The sequence below is a fragment of the Mesoplodon bidens genome (assembly GCF_964165515.1).
Source record: "Mesoplodon bidens genome assembly, chromosome: 19".
Classification (NCBI taxonomy): domain Eukaryota; kingdom Metazoa; phylum Chordata; class Mammalia; order Artiodactyla; family Ziphiidae; genus Mesoplodon; species Mesoplodon bidens.
This window is the reverse complement of record NC_138179.1, coordinates 12,735,699-12,760,049: the sequence shown is the minus strand read 5'-3', so window position 1 is coordinate 12,760,049 and position 24,351 is coordinate 12,735,699. Positions and strand designations below refer to the sequence as shown.

Here is a 24,351-nt window from a genome sequence, read left to right as displayed (position 1 = left end):
AATCCCGCATGCCCCAACTAAAGATCCTGCATGCTGCAACTACAAAAAAGATCCCGCGTGCCGCAATAAAGATCTCGCACACGGCAGCAAAGATCCTGAGTGCTGCAACTAAGACCCGGTGCAGCCAAATAATTTAAAAAAAAACAACAACCTGGAATCACACTCTACCTATTATTTTACACCTGTTTCACATATTTTTGACATATTCCCATTTGGTTACATAGCTTTTCTGAAACATTCTATTGAATTAATTCATCCATTTAGATTATGTTTTGATAATTTGTACAGCAAGTCTCTGTATTTTTTTAAATTAATTAATTATTTATTTTTGGCTGCGTTGGATCTTCGTTGCTGTGCGTGGCCTTTCTCTAGTTGGGGCGAGCAGGGACTACTCTTCGTTGCGGCACGCAGGCTTCCCATTGCGGTGGCTTCTCGTTGCGGAGCATGGGCTCTAGGCGCACGGGCTTCAGTAGTTGTGGCACATGGGCTCAGCAGTTGTGGCTCACGGGCTCTAGATCGCAGGCTCAGTAGTTGTGGCGCACAGGCTTATTTGCTCCGCGGCATGTGGGATCTTCCCGGACCAGGGCTCGAACCCGTGTCTCTTGCATTGGCAGACGGATTCTTAACCGCTGAGCCACCAGGGAAGCCCCTCTATATTAAAAAAAATTTTTTTTAATTTTTTTAAATTAATTAATTTATTTGTTTTTATTTTTGGCTGTGTTGGGTCTTCGTTGCTGAGCACGGGCTTTCTCTAGTTGTGGTGAGCGGGGGCTACTCTTTGTTGTGGTGTGTGGGCTTCTCATTGCAGTGGCTTCTCTTGCTGTGGAGCACAGGCTCTAGGCACACGGGCTTCAGTAGTTGTGGCATGTGGGCTCTAGAGCGCAGACTCAGTAGTTGGGTGGCCAGGCTTAGTTGCTCCGCGGCATATGGGATCTTCCCGGGCCAGGGATCAAACCCGTGTCCCCTGAATTGGCAGGCAGATTCTTAACCACTGCACCACCAGGGAAGCCCGTTTAAAAATTTTTCTTGGAGCATGGTTGATTTACAATGTTGTGTTAGTTTGAGGTGTACAGCAAAGTGAATCAGATACACATATACCTATATCCACTCTTTTTTTAGATTCTTTTCCCAGATAGGCCATTACACAGTATTGAGTAGAGTTCCCTGTGCTATACAGTAGGTTCTTATTAGTTATCTATTTTATATGTAGTAGTGTGTATATGTCAATCCCAATCTCCCAATTTATCCCTGCCTGCCCTTACCCTGGTAACCATAAGTTTGTTTTCTACATCTGTGACTCTACCTCTGTTTTGTAAATAAGTTCATTTGTACCCTTTTTTTTAGATTTACATATAAGCAATATCATATGATATTTATCTTTCTGTGTCTGACTTACTTCCCTCAGTATGACAGTCTCTAGATCCATCCATCTGTCAGTTTTTAAAACCATTTTCATGCATTGACTCCACTAAATAAACTATAGATTCCCTTACCCCACAAATTCCACTGGGGATTTGATTTTGCATTAGAATGTAGATTAATGCCATGTGGTGCGGCGAAAAAAAACGAGAGGGAGATGCATACCACAACGTAGATTAATTTGGAGGGGACTGGCATCTTCCTAACTCTTCTCAATTGGGAGTGTAGCATCTCTCCGTTTACTCAGGCTGACATCCTAGAATGTTTTAATGTATCTTTTTAGTGGTCAAAAAGAGGTTCCATGAAAATTATGCTGCATTTGTTCTTTAGATTATTTCTTACAGTACAAATTATTTTTCATATTTTGTGTTTCTTGAGTGATTGTTAAAATTTTTAATGTATACTTTTAAATCTTATTGTCATAAGACTTTATGGTGGTTAGCTTTTAAGAGGGAAGGGTTTTGATGTGAAAAATTTTTAATATAATGTTAAGTTTTGAAATTGCCTTTTTGGCAATTTGTAAATATAAATATTTGTACAAATACTTATTGTTACATGAAACAATAATGTAAATGCCTAAGAATATATGTTTATGCCAAGAAACAAAATACTTTAATATATATTTTTTGCTTTAGATTCTGGAACTGAAGACATGCTTTGGACAGAAAAGTATCAACCCCAGAACTCCGGTGAACTTATAGGCAATGAGCTAGCTATTAGAAAGTTACATAGGTTGGTAAAATTTGTAAAGGAATTGAGAAATAGTTTATGAATCTAGTTTTACTATTTATTTTATTTGTACTAAAATCTAGAAATTATAAAGTAATACATCACAAGGTAAAATCTTAAAAATAAAAAAATAAAAAGAATTTTCAGTGAAAAGTAAATGTACCTCTTTTCTCCTGTTTCTACTCCCTAGAGGTAAATGACTATTAAAAGTGTCTTGTAAAACCTTCCAGAAAAATTTTAATGCATATATTTGCTCCTTTCTTCCTAACAAATAGGATCATATTATTACTAATTCAGGTAATAATCCTTTGTCTATAATTCCCACCTCCAAAGAGTTCTGGAAATTTTAAGTTTATTAACTTTATTATATACATCAAGTTTATTATAGTCTTTATCAGTCCCACTTAGTAGGAGTTCATATTTTTTTAACTAGAAATATTCAGTGATTATGGATGTACTGCCACAGACCCACTAGGGATATTATGTTCTATGTGGTATATGTACCAAATTACATTTCTAATATCTGAAAAATCCTGAATTCTAAAACTCATCTGGCCCAAAGGATTTCATACAAGGAATTGGGACTCATAATAATAACATCTTTGAGATTGGCATTGTTCTAAGCACTTGATCATGCTTAGCTCATTTGATCCTTAGAACAATCCTAAGAGGGTAAATACTGTTCCTTATGAGGAATGAGGCCCAGAGAGGTTGAGTTATTTGTCCATGGTCACACAGCTAGAAAGTGGTGGAGCTGGCATTTAAACTCAGTCTAGCTCCAGACTAGAACTTAATCTTTCTACTCATACTAAGCATTGTATCAATATATTAGACATCTTTCATGTCACCATACAATCTACTCCAGTTCTTCACAGTTTTTGTACTGATTTCTTATGTGAGCATACATACCATATGTGATGTATTTTTAGGTTTTTCCTTTTGGAGGCTACTATAAACAGTGTTGCAGTGAATATCCTTGCACATATTGTCTTGAGTATTTAGGCAAAAATTACTTCATTTTAAAATATCCATGTCCATGTCAAATTATTTTACTATATAGTTGATTCAAAAATGTTATGGAGTTCTTAAAAACTAACAGTATACCATCACTTCCCCTGACAATCATTTTAACGTATCATCTAAGAGATATCTATATTCTGTGAATTATTTTTATTAACATACATTTTCTTGTGGTAGTTGGTTGAAAGACTGGAAAAGAAGAGCTGAATTGGAAGAAGGACAGAATTTGAAGGGAAAAAGAGATGAGAAACAGGAAGGTATTCTGAGTCATTTTTTTCCATTTCACTGAACATTTTTAGAATTAGATTAGCTGAAAATTTTTATAAAGCTGCTTGTTTGATATTTTATATTTGGTTTTTTAGTTTTCGTACATTGAATTTCCAACATTTATTAGCAAGAAGTTTGTGGGATTTGGTCATTGGGTTTGGTGAGACAGAATTGACGCCTAAGCGATTGTTTTATGTGCATTTGAATGATTTTTCAGATCCATTGGACAGCATAGACTTTAAAGGCAGTTCAGATGATGAAGAAGAGAATCGTCTTTGCAATACTGTTCTTATAACAGGGCCAACAGGAGTGGGGAAAACTGCTGCGGTATATGCTTGTGCTCAGGAGCTTGGATTTAAGGTTAGTGGACGAATGTTAATGTAATAATTACCCTTGAAACAAAAGGAAACATAAACCATTCTGCCATTTTTTCATAAATTCTTCTTTTAGATATTTGAAGTGAATGCCTCTTCTCAGCGCAGTGGTAGACAAATTCTGTCTCAGCTAAAGGAAGCTACTCAGTCCCATCAAGTAGACAAGCAAGGTGTAAACTCACAAAAACCCTGTTTTTTTAATAGCTACAACATAGGCAAGTCACCAAGTAAGTAAATTATTTTCCTGAAGTTGTAATGTTTAAAAAATTAAAATCTAAGAAAAGAATTTTAATAATTAGTATTTTTTTAAATAAATTTATTTATTTTATTTATTTATTTTTGGCTGCATTGGGTCTTCATTGCTGCGTGCAGGCTTTCTCTAGTTGCAGTGCGCAGGGGCTACTCTTCATCATGGTGCACGGGCTTCTCATTGTGGTGGCTTCTCTTGTTGTGGAGCACGGGCTCTAGGCCCATGGGCTTCAGTAGTTGTGGCTCTCAGGCTCTAGAGCGCAGGCTCAGTAGTTGTGGCGCACGGGCTTAGTTGCTCCGCGGCATGTGGGATCTTCCCCGACCAGGGCTCGAACCCAAGTCCCCTGCATTGGCAGGCAGATTCTTAACCACTGCGCCACCAGGGAAGTCCCAATAATTAGAATTTTGCCATTCATTTTTAATCTTTTCCTATATATATACATGCCTTTTTCATTTTTCTTGGACTTTATGTTTTAAAACAAATCTCAGGACCATCACATAATTTTACTCATGTATATATATTTCAATATGTAGCTCTAACTGATAAGGACTTTTTTAAAAGCATAGCCACAATATCATAATCAGACCTAACAAAATTAACTGTATACCTTAATTTGATGTAATATGTAGTTTAATTTCAGTTTTCTGTTTCAAATGGTTTGTTCAAATCAGGATCCAAACAAGATTCATAGTTTATATTTGATTAACGTCACCTAAGTTTCTTTTAATCAGCTCCCTCACCCTTTCTTTTCATGTCATTTATTTGTTGAAGAACATGGGCCATTTGTCATAAAATTTCTCACAGTCTAGATTTGGCTGATTATATCTTCATGGTATCAGTTAACACATTCCTCTTCCTTGTATTTCTTATAAACTGGCAGTTAGATCTGTGGGGTTGATTAGATTCATTTCCATTTTGGTGCTGGCATACCTGCATAGACAGGGCTGTGTGCTTCCTGTGGTGTCACAGCAAGAGATACATGATGACTAGTTATCCCACTTTTAGTTATATTAAAATACTTTTAAGATTACACCTCTTTCCTTGTGGTGTTAAAATGCCCTATTTTTTAAAAACAATTTTATTTATTTATTTGGTTGGGTCTTAGTTGCGGCTTGCAGGCTCCTTTGTTGTGGCATGTGAACTCTTAGTTGTGGCATGCACGTGGGATCTAGTTCCCAGACCAGTGATCGAACCCTGACCCCCTGCGTTGGGAGCTTGGAGTCTTAACCACTGCACCACCAGGGAAGTCCCTAAAATGCTCTATTTTTATGACATGATAGTGATATCTATAATTTTTTCAAGCTCAAAATTTTCACTAAGTTTTTCGAACACCTGTGATATGCAAGGTCTATGATAAGATCTCTGGAGATGAGGGTACAAAAAAAGAATAGGACACAGTCATGGAATGGTGCACATATGCTGGTACATAAAGAAGATCCTGCTCTGAGTCCGTATGATAATAACTAGCACTTGTAAAGGCTGAATGAGGGTACTTAGAGAGGAGCAAAGGACACACTCTGGAATAAATGCCAGGCCACTGTTGGGCTTCTGAAGGGTAGACATCAGCCATTTGTTTTTTAACTTTGTATCCATCTTTCATAGCATATCTAGAAAAACATATCGTTTGCTTGCAATATCAGTTTACTGTGGGCTAAATTGAAGTTACACAGGAAAGTCTGTAATGTGCTCAGTATGTACCGATATCACTTTTTCTCCAGCCTCTTCTGACCTCAAGCAGATGTAGACAGAGTGAATTAAGGGATTATGAAGATTTTTGCTTCAAGAATATATGTTTCTTGGAAAAGAGTATCTTTTCCAAATGATGGGTTTTGCCTTCTCTACTGGTAGAATAACTAACAATACAGTAATATTTGACTGTAAAGAGAATATAAGAATGAAAAAGAATTTTTATACCTTTGCTTTTTAACTGGTAAGGGTAGAAATATACTGTGGATAACTCAATCTTGCCATCTGTTTAATTTTTAGAATATTTGTCTTTAAGTGCAATTTGTTTTTGGCAGAAAAATTAAGCTCCCCCAAGAAGGTTGTTACATCACCAAGAAAACTTCCTCCACCATCACCACAAAGTAGTGGACCAAAGCGAGTACTTCCACCTAGAACTTTGGCAAATTATTTTAAAGTGTCTTGTAAGCCAAAAAATAATGAACAAATAGGAGCACTTCTGGAAAATAATAAAGGTAAGATAGTAAATTAACAGAGGCCCTGATAACATAAAAATATGATCATAGTTCATGAGTTCCTATTGCTATTTATTAAACCTCAGTTACACTGAAGGTCGTATATATAGGAGTATTGATACTTTGTTTCAGTTTTGATCATGGATTTCAGTTTGAGTTTATTCTGTGGAAAAATCCAGTGTTAAAAGTTGATTTTATCTAAAATATTAATGTTTTATTTATGCAGGAATCAAAAATTCTTTTGAACAGAAACCAATTATTCAGACTAAATCTACAAACACAACTAATAAAAATGTCAAAGAGTTTGGGGCTGAGGAACCCAACAGGAAAAATGCAACATCTCTCATTCTGTTTGAGGAGGTAGGCTTACAGAGGTATACATTTGTGATACCTCCTGATAAAAACTTATTCTAAAGATTACTGTATGTTTTACTATAAAGTACTGTAAAATAGCCAAGAAGGTCAGGAATAATTGTATCTATTTGAAATTAAAGTGAATGAAACTGTCAGCCATAGAAGAATTTTTTAGGAACATGATTAATGCAATTCAGTTACTGTTTAGTGTTTGTAGAAATTATTCTGACCCATACTTATCCAATTATAGGTGACTGCATTTTTTTGTTTTTAATGTTTGATAATTTTTTTACCCTTTTAATAGTATAAAACGTTGTAAGCTTTCGGCATGGTGTGAAGTCACACTGTTCACAAATTCATAAATTCTGTCTCTAATAGACATATAGTGTATCTACTGTGTATACATAACTGATATCCAATAAGTATATTGTTACTGTATTAATATTCTAATAACCATTTGTTCTTAGGTTGATGTCATTTTCGAAGAAGATGCTGGGTTTTTGAATGCAATCAAAACATTCATGGCAACCACGAAAAGACCTGTAATCCTTACGACAAGTGGTAGGTAACCAGTGGTTTTACAATTAATTACTTTTGGTTAAAATATTTGGGGAAAGCTTCTAATTTTAGTTAGATATGTTCCTTTTGAAGTCTGCTGGTAAATTAAGTCTGTTTTTTTCCCTAAAGCGATGAGGCTTCTAGATCTTTTTTTAATTATTTTTGGCTGCATGGGGTCTTTGTTGCTGCACACGGGATCTTCATTGCCAAGTGCGGGATCTTTAGTTGCGGCATGTGGGATCTAGTTCCCTGACCAGGGATCAAACCTGGGCATTGGGAGCGTGGAGTCTTAACCACTGGACCACCAGGGAATTCCCTATATATTGTTTTATAACATTCTTTTCTAATATTTGTCATTGCAAATATTGAGTAGAATATCTCTGCTATGGGTTTGTGTTAGACTCTACTTAGAAATTAATAGCCCGTTTGATAGTTAATGATTGTACTCTAAAAATATTGATAAAAATCATATTAATCCCAAGTGAGATGGTAGTTTAATTAAAAAGTCAAGATGGAAGTTCAATTCCTTAATGATTTATAATTTGCATATTTTATTTTCATTACTGATGAAATATAGAATACTTTCATAGAAAAGTATGACTAGAGAAAGTACCTTAGTGGTCTTAATGTTTAAAAAATATGTTATTTCCCTATAGATCCAACATTTAGTTTAATGTTTGATGGCTGCTTTGAAGAAATTAATTTTAACACTCCTTCACTGGTAAGTTTTTAATTTTGAACAGCATAAATTATATATCACAATTATATAAAAGGTGATTTATTATAAAATTTAGTTATAATTTTTAAATGTGGTTACTAAGGGGTATGTTAAAATTTCTGCATTTTAGGAGACTTCTGATTATCTTTTTTTTACTTTAAAAAATATCTTTTTCAAAATTCATGTATTCAAATTTTTACTAGACTCCAGTGTTCATTAGGTCTTTTTCATAGTAACCAGTGCTTTACTGAGGTGAAATTTGCATATAGTTAAAAATGCACTTAAGTATACAAATTGAAAAATGTGAACAGAGATAAACATCCATGTAACCATCACCCAGATCAAAATATAGAACATTTCCATCACCTCCAAAAGTTCCCTTGGGTCGTTTTTAGTCAGCACTGCCCTCTCCACCGGCGATAACCACTATTCTTTTATTTATTCATTCATTAATTCATTAATTCATTCATTTATTTATTTATGGCTGTGTTGGGTCTTCATTTCTGTGCGAGGGCTTTCTCTAGTTGCAGTGAGCGGGGGCCGCTCTTCATCGCGGTGCGCGGGCCTCTCACTATTGCGATCTCTCTTGTTGTGGAGCACGGGCTCCAGACGCGCAGGTTCAGTAGTTGTGGCTCATGGGCCCAGTTGCTCCGTGGCATGTGGATTCTTTCCAGACCAGGGCTCGAACCCGTGTCCCCTGCATTGGCAGGCAGATTCTCAATCACTTTGCCACCAGGGAAGCCCCCTAAGGGATTTTCTTAAGGTTTAATAAAATTGCCTTCAGGATTCAGGTTGGAGAATCGCCCATAAAATTTTCCTTGCTGTCTCAGACTATATACAGTTAATAAAAGAAGTTTATGTAAATGCTTCTAATTTGGTACCATATTCCTTTACATTTTTCTAGATCAATCATTCTCAATAAGAGCTTAAGATATTGTGAATCTTAGCAAAATTTGGCTTGCTTTTTGATGTGTTATTGATGTATTTCTGTTAACTCTGCAGTTGACCATGTTTTTTTCCTGTGTCTCTCTCCCTCCTACCCCCACCTCTCCCCTCCTGTCTCTCTCTCTCTCAGCTAAATGTTGCCAGCTACCTACAGATGATCTGCTTGACTGAGAATTTTAGAACCGATGTAAAAGATTTTGTAACATTGCTAACTGCAAATACTTGTGACATCAGAAAAAGTATCCTTTACTTACAATTCTGGATTAGAAGTGGAGGTGGATTTTTAGAAGAAAGGCCATTATCTTTTTGTCGTAAGTTGATTTGTTGTAAAAGAAATTTCTGTAATGGGATCCTATATTAAAATATATGCTGTACCAAAACATTTGAAAGATTATAAAAATTTTGAGCATTGAGGTATCATGTCAATATTAAAAGAAACATACATACATCAACTTAGTTGATGAAAAGTTTTGTAAGCATTAAATGTGGGTAAATACAATTTAAACTGAACCTGGAACAAATGGTTACTTGTACATTTATAAACATAGTTGCTTATAAACAAATAGAATTATATTATTTAGCAACTTTCTTTTTCATTTATTAAAAAAATAAGTATTGGTAATTTTTCCATATGTAAATTATTTTTAGATGACTGTATTGTAAGTTCCTTTTCAGCTTCCTTAATAGCCTGTAATTCTCTCTTTCCTAAGAACTCTATTATTTCAGAAATGCTTTATTTTATTTCTATCAATCTTCAGTCATTGTTACCTAATTCAAGTCACAGACATTTACTGAGGACTTTCTCCATGCCAGGTCCTGTGTTTATATGAATAAGACATGGTTCCTTCCCTGAAGAAGTTCATAGTTTGTGGTTTCCATGCTCCATAGTCACAGTTCTGTAGTTACAGATCCTGCTCTGGGAAATATACAAATATTTAATTTAAAAAAAGGTGAAGTTCTGTAATATTAATCCCCTATTGGTTTTCTGATTAGTTCAAAATTTAATCTTATTCTTTTTAAAATTTTATTTATTTATTTATTTATTTGGCTGTGTTGGGTCTTCATTTCTGTGCGAGGGCTTTCTCTAGTTGCGGCGAGTGGGGGCCACTCTTCATCGCAGCGCGCGGGCCTCTCACTGTCGCGGCCTCTCTTGTTGCGGAGCACAGGCTCCAGACGTGCAGGCTCAGTAGCTGTGGCTCACGGGCCCAGTTGCTCCGCGCCATGTGGGATCTTCCCAGACCAGGGCTCGAACCCGTGTCCCTTGCATTGGCTGGCAGATTCTCAACCACTGTGCCACTAGGAAAGCCCTAATATCTTATTCTTTCTCAAAGTATTTAATTCAATTTAAGCTGGCAGTTTTAACTATTTCTTAGAAGTAAATATGATAAATAAGACATGGAAAATATCCTATTTTAAACAAAATAGTTAATAACTATCACCATATTACTGGTTATAAAATGTAATACCAAGAACTTTAGCATTATTTCTTTTCTTGAAGATCTTAAATTCATTTCATTCCTGTCTTAAAAAAAGATACACACTCATTGGAAATCAAACAATACGGAAGTATATAATGTAAAAAGTAAAAGATCTTGCCCCACTTCTTAAAGGTAGCTACTGTTAGACCTTTATCTATGCATATACAAATATTGCTACCTACTTATTTAGCAAAATTAAACAATACTATGTGTATTGTTAAACAATTTGCTTTTCCTTACCTCACAATTTATTGTCAGTACGTATAGTTCTAGCCCTTTCTTTTTTTTTTTTTTGCGGTACACGGGCCTCTCACTGCCGTGGCCTCTCCCATTGCGGAGCACAGGCTCCGGACGCGCAGGCTCAGTGGCCATGGCTCACGGGCCCAGCCGCTCCACGGCATGTGGGATCTTCCCGGACCCGGGCACAAACCCGTGTCCCCTGCATCGGCAGGCGGATGCTCAACCACTGCGCCACCAGGGAAGCCCGCCCTCTCTTTTTCACAGCTGCATGCTATTCCATCATATAAAGTGGATGTAACGTAATTTAATTAACCATTACCTACTAGGTGACATTTAAGTCATCTTCAGTTTGTTGTTAAAGTATGCAGTGAATATATTTTTTAATTTTGCCAATTTAGAAGGTGAAAAATGAATGGTATCTTATTTTAATTTCCATTTCCATGATCACTGGTAAAATTGTACATCTTTTTATGAGTTTTTTTGATATTTGTGTTTCTTCTGTGACTTGCCTGTCCAGTCCTTGCCCTTTTTTCTGTTGGATTGTTTTGTAAGCCCACCCCACACCCCAGCCCCACTTAACCTATGTAGAAATCATGTTTGTATTGTATGCTTTATGAATTAGATACACACGGGGAGAATAACAAAATGAGGATTAGGTCCAAAAACTGCCAAAGGGGACTTCCCTGGTGGCGCAGTGGTCAAGAATCCTCCTGCCAATGCAGGGGACGTGGGTTCAGTCCCTGACCCGGGAAGATCCCTCATGCTGCATAGCCACTAAGCCTGTGCCTGCGCTCTGCAGCCCGTGCTCTGCAACAGGAGAGGCCACGACGGTGAGAGGCCCATGCATTGCAACTAAGAGTGGCCCCCGCTGGCTGCAACTAGAGAGGGCCTGCCCGCAGCAAAGACCCAACACTGTCAAAAATAAATAGATAAATAAATAAATTTATTTTTTTTAAATGCCAAAGGATCTTGGATTTTAAATAATTACTTGCTACAATTTGATAAAAATATGGATAGCTAAGGTTTTCTTTTACTAATTTTGTAGGAGGAAATAGCAGAAATGTACCACTTGTTTGCTCTGAAGATGACCCTGATTCCAAAAATAATGCTAAAAATACTAAAAGGAATCCAACAGACCTTCCCAAATGTGACATTGGCTGTGCTGAGACCTTGTTTGGCCTTAAGAACATTTTTTCCCCATCTGAAGACTTATTTTCATTTTTGAAGGTATTTTCAATGTCTAGTAAATTTATGTTCTTTTTTATCTTCCCAACACTTTCTTTTGAATCTTAAGGTTAACTTAAATTTACCAGTAATTTTTACAGGCTTCAGATTTCTGATTTTAACACATTGTACCACTTTGACAAATGGTGCATAGGCATTGCTCTAAATTCATATTATAGAATTTAGAACTTAGAAATATTTCAGATAAAAAAAGACAGTTTCAAAACAGTAGTTTTTAAGCAAATGAGCTTCTAATTATTGAATTAGGGTATGTACTGACTATTAGAGAATTTAATTTTTTTAATTAACAGTCTAAATTAATCTTTTAGACTCATGATACTATTTGATGTATTAGGGAAGTGTAGGTTAATAAAATTATGAGGGTTAGCGACTCATTACTTTGAAGATAGATAGGAATGACACTATATTCATATGGGTAGAAAAATGTTCAGACTATGTACTGTTATGACATTTCTTTACTCAATATTGTTTTTCAGCACAAAATCAGAACAAAGGAAGAATGGCATAAGCTCATCCAGCTTCTTACAGAATTCCAAATGAGGAATGTAGATTTCTTATATAGTAATCTTGAGTTCATTCTACCACTACCTGTTAACATCATTCCAGAAACAGAAAACTTTTCTGGTTCGTCAGTAAGTGTGGACACCAATGCAGCAACGAAAAATATGAAATGTCTTGCTAGGAAACTTTCTGAAGGAGAGAAGCCATTGAAAAAGTCACAAAAAAAGAAACATAAGAAAAAGATGGTAATTTTACATGATAGTGACTTATTTGACACCGAATTGGACTTTTCTGATGAATTTATTAGGCTTTCCTCTGCATCTTCTCCAAATTCAGAAGAAAGCAAAGCCAGAGATAAAGAAAGCAATCCAGAGACAAATAAACTAAACAAATGTCTAGAGTCAAACTTTGAATCTATTCCTCGTTCTCCTAAAACACCAGCAGAAAAAAAATATTCGGTCCTTGTTTCTCACGGTTTAAATTCTCTCACTGAGTTCGTGGATAACATGTCCTTCCTAGATGCCCTTTTAACTGATGTAAGGGAACATAGGGAATTTGGTAAAAATGATTTTGGCTGGACAAATGGAAAGGTTAAAAGTGGACTTTGTGATGAGTTTAGTCTCGAGAGTAGTGATGGATGGACTTCTCAAAGCTCTGGAGAATTAAAGGCAGCTGTAGAAGCTCTCAGCTTTACTAAATGTTCTTCTACTATTTCAAAAGCATTGGAAACCTCCCTGAATTCTTGTAAGAAAGTAGGAAGAGATCCAACAAAAGAACTTACTTTTTATGTTTCACAAAAGCGCAACAATGTACACTTCAGTCAGTCAGCAGCAAATTTAGAGTAAGTCTTGACTTCTGTTTACTTTTTTTATTTTTCAATAATAAATGGTAAAGGGGAAATTATTAGTTTCTTTCTCTTACTAATTTTGAAATGCTGGGCTTTATTGATCATGGTAAGCCCTTCATATTAATAATGTAGCTTCTAATGAGACAGTTAAGGAGACCAGCCTGATTGCTGGGAAGAAAAATTGAGAGATTGGGGTGGGGGTTAGATTTGGGAGACTCTTGGATAACAGGGAAGGGGTCTGGATTTGGTGTGCAGAGAGCAGGTAGCCATTAAAGTCTTTTCAGTATGGGAGTGATTGATGTGTTGAAAATGATACAGGAGATGAATCTGGAATACAGTTAATCTAGTCTAGACCAGAAGCAAGTAGAAGCAGAGACCAGCAGCTGGTTTTGGGATTGTTGCATTTTTATTGGGCATTAAAAATCAAAAAATAATGCATTACTTTTAATTTACAGCAGTGCTTGGAAGAGGATAGCAGTCATCAAAAGTGTGTTTTCTAGCCGATCTCTTCCGAACCTGGGTAATAGACAAGCTAGTATAGTAGAATACTTGCCAACTCTTCGAAACATTTGTAAGACTGAGAAGCTAAAAGAACAAGGAAAAAGTAAAAGAAGGTAGTTTCTATAAAAACATGTTACATAACTATTTCAAGATTAATAAATATTCTCATCTGATGGAACTATTAATATTAAAGTGTTTTTCCTTGTAATTTTGACAGATTCCTGCACTATCTTGAAGGAATTCACCTTAACATTTCAAAAGAGACTATGAACACTTTGGCAGCTGGCTTCCCTTAATATCCTACATTTACAGTGCCTTGTACAGATTCTTACATGGTCCTTAAGAGACTTTTTTTTTTTTTTTTTTTTTTTGCGATACGCGGGCTTCTCACTTGCGGCCTCTCCCGTTGCGGAGCACAGGCTCCGGACTCGCAGGCTCAGTGGCCATGGCTCACGGGCCTAGCCGCTCTGCGGCATGTGGGATCATCAGCAGGCGGACTCTCAACCACTGCGCCACCAGGGAAGCCCAAGAGACATTTTTATAGTGATTTTCATGGAAGAGTTTATTTCTCTTAATGTACATTTAAAACAGTCTATTTGTATATTTCTTATTAGTGTGTAAATATTTAAAATGAAAAGATTTGAGTTATAAATTGTATTTATAATTGTGGTAGTGGTGGGGTTTTTTTGAATTTTTTTGTATTATCTGATTTAGCATTGGAGTATTTTTGTATGTGTGTGAGCTGTTTCTAGAAGGTAGAGTTCACTGACTATTTCTAAAGGTGCTTCAGTGCTAAACTAATCCATAATTTTTCCCCTTCTGGTGACCCTTAATCCATGCTGTGAATGTGAATCACCTAGGTGATAATCTTTTTTAAAAATAAGTTTACACAATCCAAAGGACAAAATAGCATGTATAATACATAAGCAAACTTCTTAGGAAAGAAATTTCAAAAAGTAAGATCTTCCTGATAAAATTATTTTTAGTGTACTCATCCAGCATATTTTACCATGTGAATCACTGAACGCTGACAAGGTGAAATCAAGATTATGAATTTCAGGTTTCATAAATCTTTTTCAGCAACCATACAAATGTGATATCTTGTATATTTTGACAACGCAAATCATTTGTACATTTTTCTTGTATTTTTATATCATTGATGTTTTATTTCATAAAGATATTAATGATAATATAAATATTTTGGACAAACTGCTATTCACTGAAACTGTAATAAAGGATTCTACCCTAGGATTTCTACATGATAGCCATTTCGACTTAAGGTTATATTTTTGGAGAAGGTATATATTTTTAATTACAAGATTTTAAAATACCACATTTCACTTAAAATCATTTTTGCAATCAGATGTATCTGAAAATAGTTTCCTATTTCAATTGTTTATATTATATATTAGCTTAATATTCAGTTACATTACCTGGTGAATTAATTTTCACTTGAAAAGGTAAGTATCCTAATTTTGTACAGTTGAAAAATAGATGTATACCTGTGTACAAAATGTTTTTACCTCTTATTTGTTCAACCTACCTTTTCTTGTATTGATAGTACACTGATTTAATTAAAGGCTAAAGCTAAAAGACTGCAATGTTTAGAGAGTTCCAGATGTAATCATCTGGGTAAATATGGATATTGTATAGGCTTGAATATAGTCTATATCTTACAGGTTTTGTCCTTGTACAAAAGAAAGAATAACATCTAAGGCATTTTTTTAAGTATATGGATTTATTATTTTCTACTGAATGCAAAAGTCCACTACCTGTAGAGCATTTACCGGTTAATTTGGTCTTTAATTATTAGAAAATTCGGATAATCCTCATCAATTGAGGAACCAAAGTAAAATAACTCCATAGAATTGTATTTAAATGATCAAAAACCAAGAAATAATGGGGGTATTTTCCTCCCTAATAGGGACACATTTAATATCTTTTTTTTTTTAAGGTTAAGCATAATTTTGGGAAATATTTTCTCAATTCTTACAGGTTCCTGTAAGACTTAAGATTTACTTTTGTGATAAAAGTAACCAAATTTTGGGCTTCCCTGGTGGCACAGTGGTTGAGAGTCCGCCTGCCGATGCAGGGGACACGGGTTCGTGCCCCGGTCCGGGAAGATCCCAAATGCCGCGGAGCGGCTGGGCCCGTGAGCCATGGCCGCTGAGCCTGCGCGTCCGGAGCCTGTGCTCCGCAATGGGAGAGGCCAGAACAGTGAGAGGCCCACATACCGCAAAAAAAAAAAAAAAAAAAAAAAAGTAACCGAATTTTGGGTTTTTTTGTTTGTTTGGGTTTTTTTTTTTTTTTTTTTGCGGTACGTGGGCCTCTCACTGTTGTGGCCTCTCCCGTTGCGGAGCACAGGCTCCAGACGTGCAGGCTCAGCGGCCATGGCTCACGGGCCCAGCCGCTCCACGGCATGTGGGATCTTCCCGGACCGGGGCACGAACCCGTGTCCCCTGCATCGGCAGGCGGACTCTCAACCACTGCGCCACCAGGGAAGCCCAGTAACCGAATTTTGATGACTCTTCAGTACTTAGCATCTTATCCTATAAATGTCTAATTTGGACACATTTCACTACAGCTATTTCTAGAAATGTTGAGAAGTAGAATGCCACACATCTGGCATGAACAATTTGAACGGTTGGTGAAGCTGTTCACTAAAGTGTAAAACAAAGGCAACTGAGGTGGCCTGGGGGAAAGAGAATGAGTTCAGATGTGTACTCGGAGGTATCTACAACAGTTCCAAGGTGGAGACGCTCACATACACAGTCACATATGTAGAGATTTACTTGTGCACGGCCACAAGTCTAGAGTGTACATCAAACTGCCTAGGGAGTTGGAGGTGCTGGAAGGGAGGACTTCCATGTATTTTATAGATTTCTGATTATTTGAATTTTTTTTCCCAACAAGTATACTTCACTTTTAGATTAAAGGAAAGAAAAGACTTAATGCTTTGACATCAGAGAGACTTGGGTTCAGTATAGGTGAGATATAATGAGGGCCTGAACTAAGGCAAATCTAATGGAAATGGAGAGATGTGGGGAAAAAAGTGCTACTTTTCTCAAAAGATGGTCTGTTAAGTAAAATATTTCAAAGCTTAGGGCTTCCCTGGTGGCGCAGTGGTTAAGAATCCGCCTGCCAATGCAGGGGACACGGGTTCGAGCCCTGGTCCGGGAAGATCCCACATGCCGCGGAGCAGCTAAGCCCGTGTGCCACAGCTCCAGAGCCTGCGCTCTAGAGCCCGTGTGCCACAACTACTGAAGGCCGCACACCTAGAGCCCGTGCTCCACAACAAGAGAAGCCACCACAATGAGAAGCCCGCGCACCACAACGAAGAGTAGCCCCTGCTCGCCGCAACTAGAGAAAAGCCCGCGCGCAGTAACAAATACCCAGTGCAGCCAAAAAAAAAAAAAAAAAAATTTCAAAGTTTAAAAATGAGCCTATTGGGCTTCCCTGGCAGTTCAGTGGTTAAGACTCCACACTTCCACTGTAGCGGGTACAGGTTCGATCCCTGGTTGGGAAACTAAGATCCTGCATGCTGCGTGGTGTAGCCAAAAAAAAAGCCTATTAACAAAGCTTGTTTGTTTTGGGCTTAATAGATTGAGCTGATGAAAACTCCCTTCTGGAGGCAGTGCATCAAACCACATTGTACTTTCAGAGTAAGAAGAGGATTCTACAAGCTGTGTTGTCAGTTATATTTAGCTTTATTCCCATGATGAGCACCATCCAGAAAATTCATTATTCCCTATTTTAACAGTATGATAATAATGCAAATCCTTTAGTATAGATGGCATTTGCCTTTCAAGGAAGATAACTTTGTTTCTTGTTTTGGATGTTTAGGGAGCATCTTATTTTTTAATGCTTAAACCCAAAAGGCACGGAATCTCATTTATTGATTTAGCCTTGGTTTATTATTGTGTAAACCATTCAGTAGCCAAAAGTCTGACTTGAAACATCTAAATACAGTCAAACTTATGTTTTCTTCTCCATTAACACGGATGTTCGAAACAGTTGGTTTTAAAACTTCAGACCTAATAAATATAAATTAATATGATATTAAGAACATGTAACATACTAACCTCAGAATTTTAAGATTCAGTATTAAAAACTGCCAATTCATAGAAGGCAATAGCTTGTAATAATGAATCATATAACTCTTCTACCCTGTATTGTTCAGTAGATGAAAACATCTGTCTGTAGCGGACTATCTTATCTGGTGGGAAGAATACCCGAGGCTCTTCTTTCAGTACAGACTCTGAGAGGAGCTGCTTCACTACCTCTTTTCCACTAGTCCGCGTGTCACCAATCATCAGTTCAAAGTGCTTCCCCACTGCATTTCGGTTCATGCTCAGCACCTGATGATGGCCATCCTGGGTAAAAGTTGTATTCAGCAAGGCATACAGCATGGCTTCCATGATATGAAAATGTAATAGTATAGGAAACAGAGATGAGTTCTGAAATGAAGGTCCTGTTTTCTCCAGGACATAGAAGTCGGCTTTAGGCATCTTTGAAATAACTGAAGAAACCTTTTTTTTTTGGGGGGGGGGGAAGGAGGGAAGATAAAATAAGTGAACAGAAATAATTCATTAAGCTTTATTGTTTGGGCCCCCTCTCTGTCCCACTTCTATTTTTTAAATATATAACTTACATAATACTGCTATTGACAATTTTGAAGTAATTGAAAAAGCATTTTCTGAAGGGGTCAGGCCAGCCAAGTTCTTTCTAGTAGGAACAAGCTGAGCTAAGACAAGTCAGTAAATCCTCCTAATTACTAGTTTCTTCATCTGTACAGTGGGCTTCATAATTCCTAAAAACTATATTGGCTTTAAGATTAGACAAAATTGTCTTATTTAGCTTTTAAAAAATTCTAGGGTAGAGTATAGGGTTGGAATAACTAGCCTAGAATCAGTCACCTCTGCAACTGACTAATCACATCATATACTTGATTGAACCAGTTTTCATAGATATAATCAGGATGATCATTATTGCCCATCTCACCAGGTTTTGAAGACTAAATGAGACAATAAGTAATAGTGTTTGAAGAATAAGCTTTATAAATATGGTAATGAAGTTTCTTAACATTTAGAGTAATAAACTTTACCACTGATTTTCTCAGGATCTGCCTTTGATTCATAAGGCATTTCTTGAAATAAATGATTCAATTGTTAAAAAATCATAAGTGATGGAAAACATAGGAATGGGTGAATAGTAAGTACCAAAAGAAAATCCATCCTTACTATCTTATTTCATTCCTTTTAGGACTAAAATACTACACAATGAGCTCTAGCAGGTAGGGATTTGGAGGTGTAACTGCCTTACCTCTTCTAAATAGACAGATGATAGGTATGTTCCTTTCATCAATCGGCAGTATTCAGTTTGCTGCCAGTCCAGCACTGCCAATTTACGATCAAGGTGAGCCCAGGCAATTCTTCGAGTACCAGAAACAATGGATACAATACTATTAATTGCCTAAAACAAAAAAGGCTGGTTTAATTACAAGTGTAAACATTTTAACAGATATAAAATTTAAGATACAAACTCAGAAATCCAAATTAGTTTATTAATAGAAATATATTTACAGTTTATGAACTAAGAATTGTTAAAGAGTAATTATTATTAAAAGGTAACCAGGGCTTCCCTGGTGGCGCAGTGGTTGAGAGTCCGCCTGCCGATGCAGGGGTCACGGGTTCGTGCCCTGGTCCAGGAAGATCCCACATGCCGCGGAGCGGCTGGGCCCGTGAGCCATAGCCGCTGGGCCTCCGCGTCCGGAGCCTGTGCTCCGCAATGGGAGAGGCCACAACAGTGAGAGGCCCGTGTACCGCAAAAAAAAGGAAAAAAAAGGTAACCAGTAGCAGTCTTTTACTTGTTGAACAGAACTTTTACTTGTTCTCAGCACCTAGCTCAAAGTAGGCATTCAAATATTCAAATGTTGCTGGGGAATGTGCTAGATACTGGGAAACAAGGGACATAACCATATATTATAAGAAATGCCACCATACAAGTTACACTGTAGAGAGGAGAAATGGTCAGGAAGACTTATTGGAGAACTAGGAGAATGAGTAAAATGGTAAACGGGGAGTTATTTCACCCAGATGTCTGCAAATACAGGCTGACACCTCTCACTCAGGCAGTGAATAAAGAGTGCAAGTGGGAAAAGGGCAGAGGGGTAGGCACATTTCTGCAAAAAGTAACTTCCTTTATCCTGAGAGCTACAGGGAGTCACCAAAGCCTATAACATTCAGGTGTAACATGAGATACACATTTCAGAAAGAACATGGACAGCTGTGTGGAAGGTGGACGGGAGGCGTCTAGACTAGAGGTGGGGATTTGTGTTAGGTACCTGTTGCACGACAAAGTACTAAGAATCTATGTCACAGTGAAGAAGAAGCACAAGAAACAAGTAATAGGAGTAGAATTAATATGTGAGATGAAGGAGGAGCCTAGGAAAACAGCCATATATCTTCTTAACATTCCTCCTAAATAAGTCTTGCCCAGACCTACTTCTCTACATCAACTGTCCTTTCTTCCTAGAATGCCTTCCTCTTCCTGCTAGCCTAGTTCACTCTCCGTGATCCAGGCTGAGTTCTTCTAGTAAACATTCCCCAACCCACAGTTCTCTCCTCTAAATTGCCAATTTACTACCTGTACATCTCATTCTTTGAGAATAACCATATAATAGATTATCTATTTATATGTGTATCTCTGGGCCCACCAACTAAACTATAATCTGCCTGAAGAACCCCATCTTGGTGCTCAGAATAGTGCTTTGGTTCTCAAATATTTAGGCAGTATAAGACGCATTAAGAAAAAAAAAGTATACCTTAAGTCTCTCTCTTCCTATTTCTGGTTTGATGAGCTTCCTCAAGAGCCGATTTTCCTGTAACTTCCTTTTTTTCCCTCCAGTCTCTGGATTAAGAATGGAGTTACAAACTTGAATGGTGGTTTTATACTGGAACAAGGGCACATTCATTAAACTCTCCAAATTCTGAAATGGCCCAAACTTTTCTCTGTGCTCTACAATACTGAGGGACTTTTTTCCACGAAGTAATGTGAAAGCTTCAAGTTCTTTATTAGACGCTGTATTCAACACATGCAAGATGGAAGCCTGCTGTTCTGAAGAGAAGAGCTTGTCAAGTGCCTTTCCAGACTCCTTTGCGTTTTCATCAGAAAAATCAACATGGGGAATAATTTTCTTTGGTGCAGTGGATTTTTTCCGACAGCAGGAATTATGTAGGTCCTGGAATAAGGAGGACCCTAATGGAACTGGAAAACATCTCCACCTCCCTGAAAGGAAATTTTAGCAAAATGTAAGTTGAGACGTCTTAGTTCCTTTTAGCGTTAGTTGTGGCCTAACCAGAGCCTTTGCAAAGTGACACTGACTTTCCTATAATTTAACAACTAGTGGGGTTTCCCTGGTGGCGCAGTGGTTAAGAATCCGCCTGCCAATGCAGGGAACACAGGTTCGAGCCCTGGTCTGGGAAGATCCCAAATGCCTCAGAGCAACTAAGCCCGTGCGCCACAGCTACTGAGCCTGCGCTCTACAGCCCGCGAGCCACAACTACTGAGCCTGCGTGCTGCAACTACTGAAGCCCGCGTGCCTAGAGCCCGTGCTCCGCAACAAGAGAAGCCACCACAATGAGAAGCCCGCGCACCACAACAAAGAGTAGCCCCCGCTCGCCACAACTAGAGAAAGCCCGCGCGCAGCAACGAAGACCCACCGCAGCCAAAAAGAAAGAACTAGTGGATCATATCCATAAGAGATATCTTCTGATTTTTATGGATAACGCCTAGGTTTTACTACCTAGAAATCTTATTTTATGTCCATCAAGAAGCATGTATTTAAAAAATGATTTCAACTGCCTAACGTTTTTGAAATTTTTAACCTTAGAGAAACCTTTTAACAATTAATAGATCTTTTTAACAATATTTATCTTCAATAGTTTCTTTCTCATCCAGTGGAACCAAATAAAACTAAATTTTAGGGAATTCTCTGGAGGTCCAGTGGTTTAGGACTTGGTGCTTTCACTGCCAGAGCCAGGGTTCAATCTCTGGTGGGGGAACTAAGATCTCGCAAGCCACATAGCGCAGCCAAAAAAAGAGAAAAACAACCAAATTTTATACGTTTATAATAAATGTTTTAGCTGAGTGGTAGGTTTAAGGGCGGTTTTTATTTTCTTTTGTACACTTTTCAAGATTTCTACCATGACTATATTTCTACAAAGAAGAAAAACCATATAAGGAACAACTTTGTAAAACCAATGGAAACTTTGACATTGCGGCCACAGGACAACAACGCATCCAGAAGCAAGCAAGCAGCCGTTAGACTCTGAACCCTCCGCCCTCGGCCCAGTCCGAGGAGTCGCTCGTGGACCCCTAACCCAGGGAAGAAAGCACAATCGCTCCTAGGCTCGGCGACCAGAACAGCCCCGTCAACTCAGCGGGGACCCCAAGAGGGAGACCTGGACACGGGACCCAAGGGGGAAATACTCCAGGACCAGGGGCTAATGTCAGACGGGAGATTCACCCAGTATTGCAGGCACCCTACCTCCCGCCAAGAGGATACTAGGGACGTTCATCTTCCACGTTAAAGAAATAGGCGCCCGCGCCCATCTTCCTCCACTAACTTCCGGTTCCTGTGTGCTGCGCCCAAAAGCGCCCGGCCTTTCAGTAGAAAGGTTCCAGCGGAAGCGGCGTTCCGGCCGGCCCGAGGTGGTTCCCGCTGGGCTGTGAGCAGCCGCTCCGCTGCGCCTCTGGGCAGACGCCGGCCCGGATTGTGCCGGAATCCGGAGCCCCCGGGTGCGCCGCAGGCTCCTTCCACTGCATCCGGGAAAGGGCCTCGCCCTCATCGGCCCCTGACTGCCGGTGAGCAGAATGTCTGGGAAGAGAACGCCTGGGCGGGTTTTAGCCTGTAGTTGGCAAGATCCCTCCTTTGGGGAGACTCTCTGGGTTTATTATCTAGGCATACAGATTGATGAGCTCCTATTGGGGCCCTGCCTAGAGTCTGGTGGGGGAGCGTAGGCAGGAACATACATAACCAAATCACCAGGTAAAATGGAATAACTGGGACAGGTGCGAGGTGGTGTTTCAGGAGCTCAAAGGGGGAACTGTGTGAAGACAGCCTTCAAGGAAGGGAGAGGTAGGAGGAGGTGGCTTTGACACTGGGCCTCGAAAGTATCCTATTTGGAATTGATGGAGGGAGCCGAGGCTGGCTCCAAATTTGGCTGGGCCTCGAATGCAGAATGGAGCAGCTGAATAGTTCCACGAGGTAACTCGAAACCACCGGGGCTTTTGTAGAGTCAGATTTGAGGTGTGTTTCTAAAAATTTGGGCATATGTCGAAGTGTGAGGCTGGATTGGAGGTAAAGAGCCTAGTAGCAAAGTGTATTTGGAAGCTAGTGTATCTTCTCAAGGGACAGGCAACCATAAGGAATTGAACCTGGGAGGTTGTGTGATCAGGCCACTCGGGATGGCTGTTCTCTTGCTCTCTGTACATCCCCTGCTGGAACAGTCCCTGCTTTTCCTACACCCTACTCAGGTGGCTGACCTTCGCTCCTAATCATAGAGCCTAATCAGTAAATGCCTTTGTACTTGCCCCTGGCCCCAGCTAGTGATTTTTCTAATCTATAGCCCAAAACATCTCCACTGGGATAGTTTATCAAAGGGGCAGTGAGGGGCTGTGCTCCTCTGCTGGTTTCCCTGGTAACCAATGTACCCACCTGACGTCATTTCCCTCTGTAACTGGTAACCTCTCCCCCCGCACCCAATGAAGACTGCTACCATGTCCTGCCCTCCACCATGTGGGGCTGCTCCAGAACCCTTTTGCTTCAGATGTGTAAGATCCCTTATCCCTTAAACCACTGATGTCTCTGTTGCTGACTCTGGGTTCTTTCAGGAAAGATGGGACGACTTTAGCTAATTTTGTGAAAAACAGGGAAGTCAGGAGGGTGGCGGCTTTGGGAGGGCCAGATGGTGTGTTTGCGTTTTTATCAGGCAGCAGTGTCTGTGTAGCTACTGTCCAGGAGGTGGTGGAGATGTGGCCAGTTACAAGTACTCATGAGAATTCTAGGATTCTTGCCAATTTCTGCGGAACTTAGGAATCCAACACAAAATAAAGCCAATTTTTTGTGCAAAATTCTCCAAATCAATGGGAAATAATTTCCTTTTAACTCCAAGGCTTATTCCACTTAATGAGGTGTTAATGAGTTGAAATGTATCCCTCAAAAAAGATTGTGGGGCTTCCCTGGTGGCACAGTGGTTGGGAGTCCGCCTGCCGATGCAAGGGACACGGGTTCGTGCCCCGGTCCGGGAAGATCCCACATGCCGCGGAGCGGCGGGGCCCGTGAGCCGTGGCTCTTGAGCTTGCGCGTCCGGAGCGTGTGCTCCGCAGCAGGAGAGGCCACAGCAGTGAGAGGCCCACATACCGCAAAAAAAAAAAAAAAAAGATTGTGGCCTTATTTGGAAAGAGGGTCATTGCAAACATAATCAGTTAAGATTAAAATGCCGTCACACTACAGGGGGTGGGGGGCAGCTAATCCGATATGACTGGTGTCCTTATAAGAAGAGGACCCTGTGAATGCAGGTGAAAATGGAGGCAGAGCTTAGAATGATGCTTCTACAAGCCAAGGCCAAGGATCATCAGCAGGTCACACACACCACAAGCTGGGAGACAGGCATGGTACAGATCTGCCTGCAGAAGGAACCAACC

General features: G+C 38.9%; 3 protein-coding genes across 7 annotated transcripts in view; 2 read left to right on the top strand and 1 right to left on the bottom strand.

Moving 5' to 3' along the window:
* The window catches only part of LOC308606759 (ATPase family AAA domain-containing protein 5-like), a 36,713-nt gene extending 21,754 nt beyond the window's left edge, over positions 1-14,959 (top strand). For 2 of the 4 annotated variants that reach the window (XM_081218057.1, XM_081218055.1), the window contains 13 exons: positions 2,055-2,151; positions 3,346-3,425; positions 3,653-3,795; positions 3,886-4,036; positions 6,081-6,257; positions 6,484-6,617; positions 7,079-7,172; positions 7,826-7,890; positions 8,963-9,143; positions 11,596-11,777; positions 12,272-13,137; positions 13,599-13,757; positions 13,862-14,959. In XM_081218057.1, coding sequence (XP_081074183.1) covers positions 2,055-2,151; positions 3,346-3,425; positions 3,653-3,795; positions 3,886-4,036; positions 6,081-6,257; positions 6,484-6,617; positions 7,079-7,172; positions 7,826-7,890; positions 8,963-9,143; positions 11,596-11,777; positions 12,272-13,137; positions 13,599-13,757; positions 13,862-13,940 — 2,408 coding nt within the window. In that variant the 3' untranslated portion in view covers positions 13,941-14,959. Of the gene's footprint in view, positions 1-2,054; positions 2,152-3,345; positions 3,426-3,652; positions 3,796-3,885; positions 4,037-6,080; positions 6,258-6,483; positions 6,618-7,078; positions 7,173-7,825; positions 7,891-8,962; positions 9,144-11,595; positions 11,778-12,271; positions 13,138-13,598; positions 13,758-13,861 lie in introns of those variants that run through there. The other 2 variants (XM_081218056.1, XM_081218058.1) reach the window with 2 other exon arrangements.
* On the bottom strand, positions 13,662-22,270 carry TEFM (transcription elongation factor, mitochondrial). 2 transcript variants are annotated; one of them, XM_081218065.1, is made up of 5 exons: positions 22,193-22,270; positions 20,468-20,931; positions 18,967-19,116; positions 17,727-18,173; positions 13,662-13,728 (listed from the first exon to the last, which is right to left on the bottom strand). In XM_081218065.1, the coding sequence occupies exons 1-4, from the start codon at positions 22,221-22,223 to the stop codon at positions 17,736-17,738; spliced, it is 1,083 nt and encodes a 360-aa protein (XP_081074191.1). In that variant the 5' UTR covers positions 22,224-22,270; the 3' UTR covers positions 13,662-13,728; positions 17,727-17,735. The 2 variants fall into 2 exon arrangements, with proteins under 2 accessions (XP_081074191.1, XP_081074190.1); XM_081218064.1 differs by lacking the exon at positions 13,662-13,728 and having other exon boundaries at positions 16,183-18,173.
* Positions 22,271-22,361: 91 nt separating this feature from the next.
* ADAP2 (ArfGAP with dual PH domains 2) overlaps positions 22,362-24,351 on the top strand; it is a 42,568-nt gene continuing 40,578 nt past the window's right edge. Inside the window, exon 1 of the mRNA XM_081218062.1 lies at positions 22,362-22,509. The gene's annotated coding sequence lies outside the window, so the exon portion shown is untranslated. The remainder of the gene's footprint in view (positions 22,510-24,351) is intronic.